This window comes from Podarcis cretensis (genome assembly GCF_951804945.1).
Source record: "Podarcis cretensis genome assembly, chromosome: 2".
Classification (NCBI taxonomy): Eukaryota; Metazoa; Chordata; class Lepidosauria; order Squamata; family Lacertidae; genus Podarcis; species Podarcis cretensis.
Window position 1 is genome coordinate 20,722,763 of NC_137171.1, and position 14,506 is coordinate 20,737,268.

General features: G+C 46.3%; 2 protein-coding genes across 11 annotated transcripts in view; both read left to right on the forward strand.

The window, feature by feature from the left end:
• The window catches only part of RHBDL3 (rhomboid like 3), a 133,418-nt gene extending 125,985 nt beyond the window's left edge, over positions 1 to 7,433 (forward strand). For all 10 annotated transcript variants that reach the window (XM_079965538.1, XM_079965533.1, XM_079965536.1 and 7 more), the window contains 2 exons: positions 2,751 to 2,811; positions 6,207 to 7,433. In XM_079965538.1, coding sequence (XP_079821664.1) covers positions 2,751 to 2,811; positions 6,207 to 6,478 — 333 coding nt within the window. In that variant the 3' untranslated portion in view covers positions 6,479 to 7,433. The remainder of the gene's footprint in view (positions 1 to 2,750; positions 2,812 to 6,206) is intronic.
• RNF135 (ring finger protein 135) overlaps positions 1 to 14,506 on the forward strand; it is a gene marked incomplete at its 5' end in the record, with an annotated part of 230,923 nt that overhangs the window by 214,261 nt on the left and 2,156 nt on the right. The window lies entirely within an intron of this gene.

The window sequence follows — 14,506 nt, forward strand, 5'->3', positions numbered from 1 at the left end:
ATCAGGTTCATCCATAGATAAACAGCAAGTCTACCTGCTGGGAAACAATGGAGTGACCTAGACTATAAGCTTCTCAGAGGCCAGGTCTACCCAGGCCTCAACACAGCTCAGTCACCAGATCTACTAGAAGTGATAACCTGTTTTCTGATGCTAGTTATATATATATATATATATATATATATATATATATATATATATATATATATATATGTTTGTTTGTTTGTTTGTTTGTTTGTTTGTTTGTTTGTTTGTTTGTTTGTAGAATTTGCTTTGCTAACACCCCACCCTGGAAAAATCCCTATGGCTTGTTCAGCTTTCCTGATCCACTGAAATTATTGAGAATCAGCACTCAAGAAGCTTGCCTTTGGATCAGCCAATATTTTGTGGCATTGCCTAGTGTCAAGGACAAACTGATGGTAGCGCTGACTTCTGTCAGAGAAAAGAAAGCTGGGTGCTTCAAGTCTCAGCTCCTGATCTTTAAATATATTGAGGTTACTAACTCTGGATTTGTCTGCTTTCTGTTATGTTGGTCAGCACTGCAACATATGTTCTGCTGTCCTGTGTTTTAGAGATACACATAATATAAAGTGGTAGAAGAGATAGATATTTAAGACTGCAATCTTATACAACTTTGCCTCATTGAAGTCAGTGAGGCTTACATCTGAATAGCCATGCACAGGGTTGAGAATTTCTCTCTTTCTGATACCAATTCCAACATGTATTTCCTTGATGCTGCATAATAACTAAATGAGAAATTCTCCTCTGCGTCGGAGCAAGTTATGAGCTGGAATGTTCATTTCTCTTTCTTCCCTTACAGTTTGCAATTTCCCTAAGTAATGGGCAATAATGATCTCGCAGTTCTAGCTTTTCCTGGATACATTCTCACAAGGTCACAGATATAATTAGTGGCAATTTTTGCAATCACTGGAGCTGGCCGTAGGGGCAGGGGATGGATCACAAGTAGCACAACTGATCTGTAATAATTGTTCACTTGTCACAGTTGTATTCAGATTTCACTGCGCTATAGAATATGTGAGCAAGATACATCTAAATAAGGGGACAGAGGATCAGGCACTATGTTATGTATGATTCCATGATGTGTTATTTAATACCCAAAGGAGCCTACCGTGTTTTGACAGGTAGAATTTTTTTGCTGATCTGACCAGCAGTAAATGCTATCAATGTGCAAGCCTGACGAATAAACATTTCTGATGCTACCCCAGTCATAATCCATGCTGAAGATTGTCAGCATGATTGCATACTCTGGAAAGGCTATGCTGCAAAGCACCTTTAGTTATTGCCTCGGCGTGCAAATATTGAACATGTGATGAAGTGAGTGCTTTCTTACCTAAATACCTATTCAGCAAAGTGCCTTAACTACACCTGTAAGGTCATTATCCATTCTAACCCATCATCTCTGTGCTTAAATATTAGTCTTTCCTTCGGTCTCTCTTCCTTGAGAACTGAGCTTGTCCTCTAAATTTTGCAGGTTGCATTACTTTGCAGCAGGGCTCTCTTATTGATCCTCCACTACTTCTAAGCTGTGTGCCACAAGGTCTTTCCAATTTCCTGCTTAGGAAAGCACAGTGTATGCTGCAGGTTGTTTCTTTTCTTTCAATTGGGAAGGTAGATGGGAGAGAGAAAGCAACATGTAACAGATTGAAAAGGAGAGCTATTTGCATAAACTGATATCAGTCTCATTAAAGATGGTCTATATAAAAATGCTGCTCTGTCCATAAAAGGAAACGCAGAATAATACATTAAAAGAAAACCATTTGGGGCAGATAGGGATTGGGGACAAAAGTGATGTTGTTTGCATTTTAATGAGAATCTACCTGATTTGCCCTTCTCAGCCCCATATATGAACTGAAACACAAATATCCTTTGAAATTTTCACTTCTCCAGTTTTTTGCTGCAGTTGTCCAGCCAGTGTGCATAAAATGCATATATTAGTGAGTACAATTGCTTGTGAAAATACGTAGAATCTTGAAAATGGCATACAAAAAAATGTGTTTATTAGGAGAAAATTGCATTAAGTTGCTGCTTAAGTTTCATTAGGATCTTTTTCCTAAATTGCAGGTTGCTGCAGACATGTGAACTGAAAAATGAGAAACAGAGAGAAATGGAAATTGACAGATTCAACCATACCTAGGGGCAAGAGTTTCATATTTGAATCTCTATTCTGTTGCAGCAGAGGAGTCCTTCTTTTCATCTGTGAAATTGTTAGAGAGTAGATGACAATTTACCATGTGGCGGGTCAACCCCTATCTCTTTTTTTGTCCCCCACCCACCCCCAGATGTTTCACCCAACAGATGAACTGTGAGAATTGCTTGGGGACTCCTGAGTAAGGGTTTCACAGCGGGAAGGACAGGCGTTCAAAACCCCATGCGATTATGCAGTGTTGTGTGGTGCAGGGGGATTAAATTGGCATTCCCCGTCCTGTCAGTTTGTTTTAAAACATCTCCCTCTTCTGGCCAGCATTGCTGCTGACTTAAGAAGCAGGCGGAATTGACTGACTTCAGAAAGCTAATCTTTGATTTTGTTTCTCTCTGCCCTGAAGCCCAGTGAGTTGAGAGTGTGCCAAAGGCTGCAGAAGCTGCAGGGAAGCTAGTTCGCTGGCATTGGGTGTGTGGGGAGCGGGGTAGGAGAGAGCCCTCTGGTTCCTTTAGATTCATATCTACCTCCAGATTCTCAGCATGTGAAACACTTAATTGGAGATTGTTGACTCCCCTCTCCTCTCTTTCCCCAGAACTGGTCTGGAATGAAGTGCCAATTCAAGCTGCTGCGCATGGCTGTTGCCTTGATCTGTAGTAAGTATCCTCATATGCTTGATATGTGCCTAGGTTGTTGCCATTTTAAATTCATCATTACTGCACCTCCTTTTAGGATCTCAATGTCCCATACATTTCCCATCTAAGTAGCCTTCTTATCTGTAAATTGCATTGACACATTGGGAGGCATAATATTGACGCGGGTGGTGCTGTGGTCTAAACCACTGAGCCTCTTGGGCTTGCCGACTGGAAGGTTGGCGGTTTGAATCCCTGTGACGGAGTGATCTCTTGGTTGCTCTGTCCCAGCTTCTGTCCACCTAGCAGTTCAAAAGAATGCCAGTGCAGGTAGATAAATAGGTACCACTGCGGTGGGAAGGTAAACAGCGTTCCCGGCTGTTCTGGTTTCCATCATGGTGTCCAGTTGTGGCAGAAGCGGTTTAGTCATGCTGACCACATGACCCGGAAAGCTGTCTGTAGACAAACGCCGGCTCCCTTAGCCTGAAAGCAAGATGAGCACCGCAACCCCATAGTCACCTTTGACTGGACTTAACCATCCATGGGTCCTTTGCCTTTTTTCACCTTTTTTCACCTTTTATTGGCTGTAGGGGACGCGGGTGGCGCTGTGGGTAAAAGCCTCAGCGCCTAGGGCTTGCCGATCAAAAGGTCAGCAGTTCGAATCCCTGCGGCGGGGTGCGCTCCCGCTGCTCGGTCCCAGCGCCTGCCAACCTAGCAGTTCGAAAGCACCCCCGGGTGCAAGTAGATAAATAGGGACCGCTTACCAGCGGGAAGGTAAACGGCGTTTCCGTGTGCGGCTCTGGCTAGCCAGAGCAGCGATGTCACGCTGGCCACGTGACCCGGAAGTGTCTCCGGACAGCGCTGGCCCTCGGCCTCTTGAGTGAGATGGGCGCACAACCCCAGAGTCTGTCAAGACTGGCCCATACGGGCAGGGGTACCTTTACCTTTTTGGTTCTGACCCTGCAAAGAGTGAAGCACACACCTGGATAGGAGAGTTTCGTGCTTCTTGGGGGTTAACGCAGCCTTATGAACAATACGGGGAAGTCGCCAAAACCAGCATTCCTGTGTCGAGCTCTCTCCCATGAGCCTCTGTAACATTCTGTACAGTACAGTTCTGTTCCTGGTGTCATGATGACATCCTCTTCTTCCTTTTGAAAGATGGCTATTGATTTTGGGAAACAGAAAATTGTACAAACAACATAAGTCAAGAGCTGGAAGCATCTGCTTCAGCTATGATGACATCCTCGCTTCATCGCGAGGATGCCAGCAGGGAAACAGACTGCATGGCTGACTTATCGCAACATTCTCCGAGTGCAATTGCTTGTTATATAAGAAAGCGCCAGGTAGGTGTGCTGTTTTTGGTAGCTGCCCCATGTTGCACACAGCGCTTGTTCTGCCCTTGGTTGCTGCTGTCAAACTGAACCTCTTCAGGGTGTGCAGAGGAACCAAGTGTGTTTGTTTGTTTGTTTAAAGCCTATCCTGCCTTCCTCCCAAAGGAGCCCAGGCCAGCAAACAACAGAGCAGAAAACCTATGCAATTGAAAGTAAAATAATGGGCTGGGCCCAGGGGTAACCCGAGAACCGCGGCCCAGGTCCAGTCCAGAATCCATAGGTTCCACTAGGAGTCAGTCCAACAGGGCCAAGGCAGGACACAAGGCAGGAAACCAGGCAAGGACAGGTACAGGATCTCAGGCAGGGTCTGGCATACAGCAATGTTGCTCCTGCAACCTGGGGCGGGGTCTGACAGCCTTTTATCTTTGTCGGGGTAACGGCCGGTCCTGATCCCCTGGTGACTCATCTCCCTGTTTCGCCCGGAGGCGAGCACTCCTCCTGCGAGTACTCAGGTCTCTCCTCTCAGACCTTAGTCTCTGCAGCTCAGGAGACGTTGGTGGGTTACTAGACCCAGAGGCCGCCTCAGCCTCCCCTGACCAAACCAGTAGTGAAGCAGCTGTAAGTGATGGCCCAGCTGAAGGCAACGAGGTAAACCCCGCATCTGGAGCCAGGGCAGGCTCAGGCCCCTGACTCGGCCCAGCTGGTGTTTGTTACAGGGGAACTTGTGCAGACTGGGACTCTTCAGGATCAGACCCCAGACTTGGTTCAGATGATGCCTGAGGCAAAGGATCCGGTGCAGACTGAGACTCCTCTGGATCTGAGCCCGAGCCTGAGTCCCAGGCCATCACAAATATGAATGTAAAAAGGTAAAGGTAAAGGTACCCCTGCCCGTACGGGCCAGTCTTGACAGACTCTGGGGTTGTGCGCCCATCTCACTTAAGAGGCCAGGGGCCAGCGCTGTCCGGAGACACTTCCGGGTCACGTGGCCAGCGTGACATTGCTGCTCTTGCAAGCCAGAGCCGCACACGGAAACGCCGTTTACCTTCCCGCTGGTAAGCGGTCCCTATTTATCTACTTGCACCCGGAGGTGCTTTCGAACTGCTAGGTTGGCAGGCGCTGGGACCGAGCAGCGGGAGCGCACCCCGCCGCAGGGATTCGAACTGCCGACCTTTCGATCGGCAAGCCCTAGGCACTGAGGCTTTAACCCACAGCGCCACCTGCGTCCCTTCCAAATATGAATGTAAAGGTAAAGGTACCCCTGCCCGTACGGGCCAGTCTTGACAGACTCTGGGGTTGTGCGCCCATCTCACTTAAGAGGCCAGGGGCCAGCGCTGTCCGGAGACACTTCCGGGTCACGTGGCCAGCGTGACATTGCTGCTCTGGCCAGAGCCAGAGCCGCACACGGAAACACCGTTTACCTTCCCGCTGGTAAGCGGTCCCTATTTATCTACTTGCACCCGGAGGTGCTTTCGAACTGCTAGGTTGGCAGGCGCTGGGACCGAGCAGCGGGAGCGCACCCCGCCGCAGGGATTCGAACCGCCGACCTTTCGATCGGCAAGTCCTAGGCGCTGAGGCTTTAACCCACAGCGCCACCTGCGTCCCGTAATATGAATGTACTTGAGAACAATTTGAAACATAGCCTGGGGTGTGGCATACATGATGAAGCTAACAAATCTGCTGAAAAGAGGAGACGACAAGAATATATTTTTACACAGAGGAACAGTGTTTGTTTATATTCAAGTGCAAAACTTTGTGAACCCATCAATGTTCTTCACTGGGGGAATTTCAAAGTAGCAAGTATGGATGAAATGGTACAATAAGTGGGGAGGTGATACTTTTTTGCTTTAGGATTTGTAGAAATATTTAAATGCTCGATGTAACTACTTACAGAAATATTAAAACTGGGTTCATAATAGTATTATAGGGATCTTACTGTAGCAAATAAAATGTTGCACAACAGTGCACAGTTATATTTAAACGCTTTGGGTTTTCTCATTGATAATAACTGCCCAAATATATTGAAATATCTGGAAAACAACCTAGAAGCACTTTAAAGACCAGTGACCCCTCGTTTCTCCTCTCTTCCAGTGAGCTTTGAATTTGGAAGAGCTGTGTGGCTGAGGTTCTACCCATCCGCTTACCCTCCATGCCCACACCCAAGTTTTGTCGCCCACCTTGGGGGCGTTGCTGTTGGAATCACCCTAGGCGTAGTCATCCTAAGGAACTATGAGCAGAGACTCCAAGACCAGTCCTTATGGTGGATCTTTGTCTCCATGTACGTGGTGTTTGTTCTCTTTGCCATCTTCTGGAACATTTTCGCCTATAGCCTGTTGGACCTGAAACTACCTCCACCTCCTTGAGATCCTGGGTCGAGGGACTCTCAAGGACAAATGGATAACTTCCCATCTGCCAGCTCCATTTCAAGGGCGGGGTGGGGTGGGGTGAGGTGGGGTGGGATTGAAACGGAGGGTTTATTTTTGTACAAATATCACAGGATATAAGCAAACCCATCTTCTGAAATGGCACAAGTTGAGGGGGAAACTATATGCTGCATGGCTAGGATGTGACCATATTATTGGAAAACAATGACCTAAGCAGGGACTGGCCAATAGAAACTTGTTTGGAAGGAGATTTGGGCATGGAGATTTGCAGGTATCGCCGTAGTCCATAAGGACCAGGCCTTGTATCCATTGATCATGCAAGTAGCTTGGTGTTGCTTTCGTGATAAAAAGGCTGACAATTCAGCCCTATATTTGTATAACAGGACACTTAACACCACATACTGGTGAATGCTAATGCACATAGTGAAATTTTGTTTGGGTTGCCTACATTTTTCCAGGTTAATCTTCTACCATACTCACAATTTACAAGAGCCATCCATCAGGCCATGAGGGAAAAGCTCTTCCTTCCTTTAACTAAAAGGGCACTCAGCCAAGGATGCTTGGCTTGACGGGTCAGGCTGTTCTTCAGTGCCACTGCTGATGCCCAGTAAACCTGGACAGATCCTCAAGTCTGCTGCCTTGTTAAGAGGAGCAGGTCTTACAGAAATCTTCCAAGGGGTTCAGCGCATATGGGTTCACAACTTGCCAGTGGTAGAGGCCACTTCTCAACTAAAGGACAAACCAAATTGCATAGAAAGTGCTTTAACCTGGTTGCTAAATACAACTGCATATTTAATTAGATATTCACAGTTTGTGACTGGGTTTTCATTCTTGAATACTTTGCAGACCACTTGAATATTTTGTATTTTTTTGTGGACAATCATGCTATTTTCTTCTGGTTTCTTACTTTCTTCCTTGGTCTTACACATTCTTTTTTAAAAAAGCAAGATCTGCTTGCTGGCTGGGAAGGGGTTGCTAGATGTCTCTTAGTTCAATTATGCTATTCCAGAACATTTCAGCGCACAGAGCATATAATGGATGTTTCATCTCCCGTCTATAGCACTGGACAAGACAAGAGAACACAACTCTATGGCCCCTTTGATTTTTGGGGTGTTGTTCTTGCAACCTAGGGAGACATATGCAGTCACATCCCTAGCAAACATTTCTACGCGATTCTTATTTGGAAAATGTGGACGTGGTTCCTTTGCTTCATGTGTTTTGAAAAATAGCCATCCGGGCTGCAATGCTACTTTATGAATTTTGCAGGTGTAATTTAGATACAGTCCTATACTCAGTGGGGCTTCCTTCTGAGTAGGCATGTAGAAGATTGCACTGTTAGAGGGTCAAGTGGGTCAGGGATGCATTTGACGACAGTATCTCGAATAGGGCTTAGTTCTTGCTAAAACGGGAGGGAGATCTATGGCCCTCGAGATGCCATTGGACTCCAGTTCCCATTAGTCCCAACCAGCATAGACTGTGGTCAGGGATGATGGGAGATGTAGTCCACCAACATCCAGAGGGCTGCATGTTCTGGAGTCAACCAAGGCTGGGGACCTGTAGCCCTACAGATGTGCTGGCTTACTTCCATCATCCCTGACCATTGGCATGATGATGGGACTTGGAGTCCAACAATACCTGGAGGGCCACTGGTACCTCACTCCTGGCATAAAGCAACATCTGACCTGCACCACTTCCAGCTAGAAGTTGCACCACCAATAGAAGTTGACATGATTGAATGCTTTCATGTGAAAATCCCCCGCACTTAGAAAAATAGGTACTAGGGAGAGGGCAGTGCTAGAACATTTCTCCTTTGCATCTAATTTTCTATGTAGCAAACGATTTTGTGTGTTGGAACATTCGAGCGTGTGAGCCCCTACCTGCGCTCTAAAGTGGTGCAGCCCAGACACAGGTTTACTACCTCACTGAAAACTAGGGGATGGATCTTAGGTGTTCTGCAAAAGAAGGGATGAGATCATACCTAGCAGCTGATGCAAGCGGCTTCTGTACCAGCTTTGCAATTATATGCTGGAAATCAGCAGAAGCATAGGTCTTTGTGCCAGCTCCTGTTCCTAGACGTAAGCTCAGCATGGCTGCTCTAAACTTGGATAATGGGTACATGTTAAAAGATGGGTGGTGTAAGCCATTTCGTACAATAGCCAGGACAAACTGGGGCCTGCTGACAAGCCAACTTGTGCCTCGTTCCCTGGCAACTGTATTTGTACGACGCATGTTTGCTGCATTCATACATGGCAATTCCGTCATACACTTACAGTAAGATACTGTACGTAGGCATTTTGAAATGTAATGTGTGAAGAGGCCATGCTGGCAGGAAGCTAGCAGAGCTGAGCAAGCAGGGTAAGTCCTAATTTGATTCCTCCATTTCGGTATTGTGGCTGCCAAATGAGCTAACATATCTAAAGTGCTTGGTGACATCCATGCGAAGCACACTAAAATTGAAACTTAAATGACAGCAAATGCTGTCTGTTGCAAATAACCCTTATGTCCATTTTGCAGCACAAATAAGCACACCAGAAAGATCCTAGCATAACAGCCTAGGGACACAGCAGTCCTGAGAAAGGGGGGAATTGTACGGTTCCTAGCCGTTCCTTTTCTCAAACATCTTTCAAAGAGGGGCAATATTTGTTCTCATTTTTTTCTAAAGTTGTTATTCTTTGTCTCATACTACTGTGGTACCTCAGGTTAAGTACTTAATTTGTTCCAGAGGTCCGTACTTAACCTGAAACTGTTCTTAACCTGAAGCACTATTTCTGGGTGAGTGGAGTCTGTAACCTGAAGTGTATGTAACCCGAGGTACCACTGTATTTCTGTAGTAGTGATAGTCAAATCCTCTGGAGTTGTATTTGCGTGGACAGGCGGAGTCCCCAGATCCCGAGTGGTTCCCCCCCCCCGTCATGTGGAATAACGACTCAAGACAACGTGCTATGGGATTAAATTGGCCACAACTTTATTAAATTTCAAATGTGGGTAGACCTTGGCTCAGGCACTGGGCATTCTCCCTCCCCAGTCCCCAGCCGGGGACCTAGGGAGCTACAGGGTTATCCAGTGGGGGGGGGCTGGCTCTGGAGAACATATTGTGTGGGCAGGTAATCCCTCCCCCTACCTGGCCTGGTTTCCCTGGCAACACTTCCCCCAGGTGGGATTGGACAACTCACTGGGGTAGGCGGGGACCTCCAGGTATCCCACCTGAGGGAAGGCAAAGCCTATGCTGATGGGGCCACTCCAGATCCAGGGCTGCACGCGTCCACACAAAGGGTGCCCCCCGTTTTAAGCGGGGAGCGGTCATTGGAAGCAGCCCAGTAATATTGATCTTTCTCACTAACTATTCAAAAACCCAGAAATCATTCCTCATTTCTTTGGATATTTCTTTTCTAGCTTCTAATGATGCATGCACAATGATGAGGCCGTGCATATGTGCCTTATCACATTGCTTCCTGGTAATTTTAGTTCCCAGAGCCAGTCGCAGTGGCATGCCACTTGGAAATTCAACTACCACCGCCAAACAACCACACCCAGAACAAGACTGCCCTTTTAGTTGGGGATGGAGATCATCGAACACAAAAAACCTTTGCACCAATGCTCATCAGATGAAAGGTTAGTTGTGGGTGGCCTGGTTACGTTATTCATAGAACACTCTGCATACTTCAGGTACGGTCTAAATTTGCAAACCGGTCATTCAGATATTGCAGGTGGGGTCAGGTCGTTGGCAACAGGTTGTTTTTGTTCTTTTAGCTTAATCAACTCCCCATAGAAAGGGTTAATCTGGATTAAATGGGGAAAAAATGTAGGCTGGCATTTAGATGTCAACAGTGTCATGAGGATGCAGCAAAAAATACGCATGGATGTGGAGTACCCATCCCAAAATAAACACCCACCGGGAAGCATCCAGCAGGAACACTGGCAACACTAAAGGTTTGGTGCTTAGAAGGCAGCTGATTTTCAGTACCTGGATTGCTTACTGCAGAAAAACTTGGGGGGGGGGGCAATGCCACTCATTATGTGACACATGTTCCATTTATTAGGAGAAGGCCAGAGTCCTGCAGAAAGCCTTTTTACGGTTCACTTGCTTGTGGTTGTTAAATGGAAGATAAGAACTGCAGAGCTCAAATCTGACTCAGCTGAAGATGCAAGCAAGAAACCAGAATTCTGAGGTCTTGCTGGTGTTTGAATTTTGCCTTGATAGGCTCACAGATTGCTGCCAGGGACAAGCTTAGGCTTTTGAGTGATCAGCACACAGTTTGGCACCAGTCTCATTAATCCAATGAGTTCAGGTTGAATCCCTTTTTCCTGTCATAGGCTTTCCCCCCATTATGAAGCCAAAGCCTTGTCTACTTGGGCTTTATCTCTCCACAGGTAAAAACAAAATGACGGACCTATGATGACTATAGGTTACATGCTTATCTGAGTTATTTTCTACTAATGAAATGTCCATCGTTATGAAAGGTGTGTATCTGAGTTGGAGTGTGTGTGTGTGTGTGTGTGTGTGTGTATTTTGCCGGGAACTCAGGGAGAGCTGCCCATTTGGTGAGGATGGCTGGGCTTCACAGTATAGCCAGAGAGCTCCAGGTTAGAGAAGCTAGGGAGCATGCTTCTAGAATGTGACAGTGTCCTGATCCACAGGCCCAAAGGAGGTCCTCTGCAAGTGATATAATGCAGGGATACCAAATGCCAGAGTGCTCAATTCTAGTGCTTTATTAGAAGGAAGTGTAAACTTACAAAACAGCCTGCAGAGCCTTGCTGCCGTTTCAGATTCAGGACGGGCACCAAAACAGCCAACGTTTCATCGTGACTTATCTGCACCCGGGAAAGCATGGCTTCAAGTTACAAGAAAGGAGATTTCGACTAAACATCAGGAAGACCTTTCTGGCAGTGAGAGCTATTTGACAGTGGAAAGAGGTTGTGGACTCTCCTTCTTTGGAAGTTTTTAAGGAGAGGCTGGCTGGCCTTCTGTCACGGATGCTGTAGTTGAGATTCCTACATTTGCAGGGGACTGGATTTAGATTACCTTTGGGGTCCTTTCCAACTCTGCGATTCCATGATTCCATGAAAAGTGAGAGGTGGGTACACAGCAGTAGCGTAGATGATATTCTGAATTGTGACTCCTAAGCCCTGTTCTCATAAATAGCAGGGGTGGGCAATATTGCAGCTCACATGACTGAATGCTCCTTCCCTCAAAATAATACAGCGGTGCCTCGCAAGACGAAAAGAATCCGTTCCGCGAGTCTCTTCGTCTTGCGGTTTTTTCGTCTTGCGAAGCAAGCCCATTAGCGGATTAGCGCTATTAGCGGCTTAGGGGCTTAGCGGATCAGCTGATAAACGGCTTAGCGGATCAGCTGATAAGCGGCTTAGCGGATCAGCTGTTAAGCGGCTTAGCGGATCAGCTGATAAGCGGCTTAGCGGCTTAGAAAAAGGGGGGAGGGGGAAAAAACCCGCAGAAACTCGCAAGACATTTTCGTCTTGCGAAGCAAGCCCATAGGAAATTCGTTTTGCGAAGCACCTCCAAAACGGAAAACCCTTTCGTCTAGCGGGTTTTCCATCTTGCGAGGCATTCGTCTTGCGGGGCACCACTGTAATCCTCACATCGTTTTAGCTGTCAAGGAAAAGGATTTGAGCCTAGTCTTCTCCCTGACATACCAATGATCTGTCTGGAGCAGTATTCAATCAAGTCCCCATCTGCACTGCCAAATTCAGTGGCAGAACATCTGGCTTGCATCACATCTGCCAAATTCAGTGGCAGAACATCTGGCTTGCATGTAGAAAGTTCTAGGTTTCAACCCTGGCTTCTCAAAACAGCTGAGAATGTCCCCTGACCGAAAACCCCTGGAGACCAGCTGCCAAGCGGTGTAAACAGTTGAGTTAGATGGGCCAGTGGTCTGATTCATGTGTGTCTATGAGAACTACACCTCAGTGCTGCGGTGAACAGAATTTCCTGCATTATGAGGCTCTTGGCTCAGATAAAGCATTTTACTTTTGAGGTTGAAATCTGCTTCCCAACCACATAACCTGCCCCCAACCATAGCAAAGGACACTCCATCGTGGAGCAAGGGCAAGAGAAAGCAAAACTACTCATTGATCTCACCCTATACACATCATATTCTTTATGACTGTCATCAACCCCAAATCTAGTTTGCAGTTCTCCTCCACAACCCCCACCCTGCATCCGAGGCAAATGAAATCTTCTGCAAGGTTTCTAGCTAATGCCTCTGCAAAGCTTAGACATTTTGCCACTCAGATCGCACAAGAATGGAGGCTGTTCTGAGTTAACTGCCTCTTAAAGTCACCCAGTCATTCTGGGATATCGCTGCGCCAATGAGTGATTAGAGGATAATTTTCTCCTTTACCTCCAGATGTCCTTGCTAGCTTACAACATTGCAGACTGCTGTAGATTAATTGCGTCTTGCAGTGAGTCTTAGCCTCGTCACAAAAAGTCTTCGTGTTTAACTCTGCTCCTGCCAGAATCTCTGCACCGTAGACTCAGCCTTCCTTTAAATATATTCAAAATAATTAAAATGCTGTGTCGGTGGAAGGAGAACATGCAGGGTTTCATACTGGCAAACGTGGACTTGGAGCCAGTCTCATCCGTAGTTAAGGTTTGCATGACAGGCAGAGCCAGAACGTGCTGTCACATCCGCTCTTTTCTTTTATAATTACAGCATAGGATTTAAAGAGCAACTGACGGGGAAGGGTGATGCGAGAGACAGATTGCTCAGCTCCTACGGGGACATCTACCGGGCAGCGTTATGTAGCTACTCTTTCTAAAGGCTGTGTTCACAAATTTCAAATTAGATTTTTTCATGCGCCTGTTCTGGACTAATTCCACTGCTCTATATATAGAAGCAGATGGCCGTGCTTATTAATTGTGTTTCTATGTCGAGTCTGGCTTAAGGTCCTGGAAGAAATCCCTAGATAAATGAAGAATTTGCTCCAGAACCCCCCATGACATCAGCCCATGCACTGAGATGTGCACAGTGAGTTTAGGCATGTTAGACATAGAGTCCAGTCCTGAACACAACTTTCAGCATGGTGGCTTCAGCAAATCAGACAGATGGGGCAAAGGAATCAGAATATGTTGCAAGGTTTGAGCATGCTCTGTCAGCTCATCTGTACTTTTGGGAATCCAGTTTGAAGGGGAGGAAGCAATGGATTGGATGTGTATGTCCTCAATCATCCCACCTTCTTTCCCTTGCAGATCCATTTGGCCCCAATTAATTTTCTGTCAAAGCGCATGAAGGAAAGTGAAGTGGTTTTCTACTACATGACGTGGCAGGTGGGAAAGGGTTAAGCAACTCCAATGTTTCAGGTGTGCTTTCTCTACCTGTCACTGCACACAATCCTGGGTGCAATTTCGCAGCTCAGAAAGTGGTGACCAGGCTTGTATTTGCTACTGAAAGTGTAGACCAGGGTTTCCCAAACTTGGGTCTCCAGCTGTGTTTGGACTACAACTCCCATCATCCCTAGCTAGCAGGATCAGTGGTCAGGGATGATGGGAATTGTAGTCCAAACACAGCTGGAGACCCAGGTTTGGAAAACCCTGGTGTAGACTGTCTCTGGCTAGTTCAGATTTAACAGGAAGGCTTAGGCCTCCTGCACTTATTTCCCCTTTCTCTTTTTTGACACCTGTAGCTTATCAGAAACTTTCATTTCACCTTTAAGGGGATTTTTATGTAATGTCAAAACTCAAGGAACAGGTTTGTTTAACCTCTAGTTAGTGACCAAACCAGGATATGAAGCCACAGCTTGATCCTGGTTTGTTTTCACTAACCCTTGTTTAAATAAACCAGGGTTCAAAGTCTAGACATCACAGGGAACTGTGGTTTGTTTGAAAGAGTTTCCAATCTACTAATGGGTGCAAAAAAGAAGTGTGAAACTTTGAGGTTATTGATGTTTTGGTCACGGAGTAGGAACCATGGGTCTCTGTTTTAATACATCTACAATTTGAGGCTGAATGGTTTCTTAATGGCTACCAACACAATGGTGTTTATGCAGCCA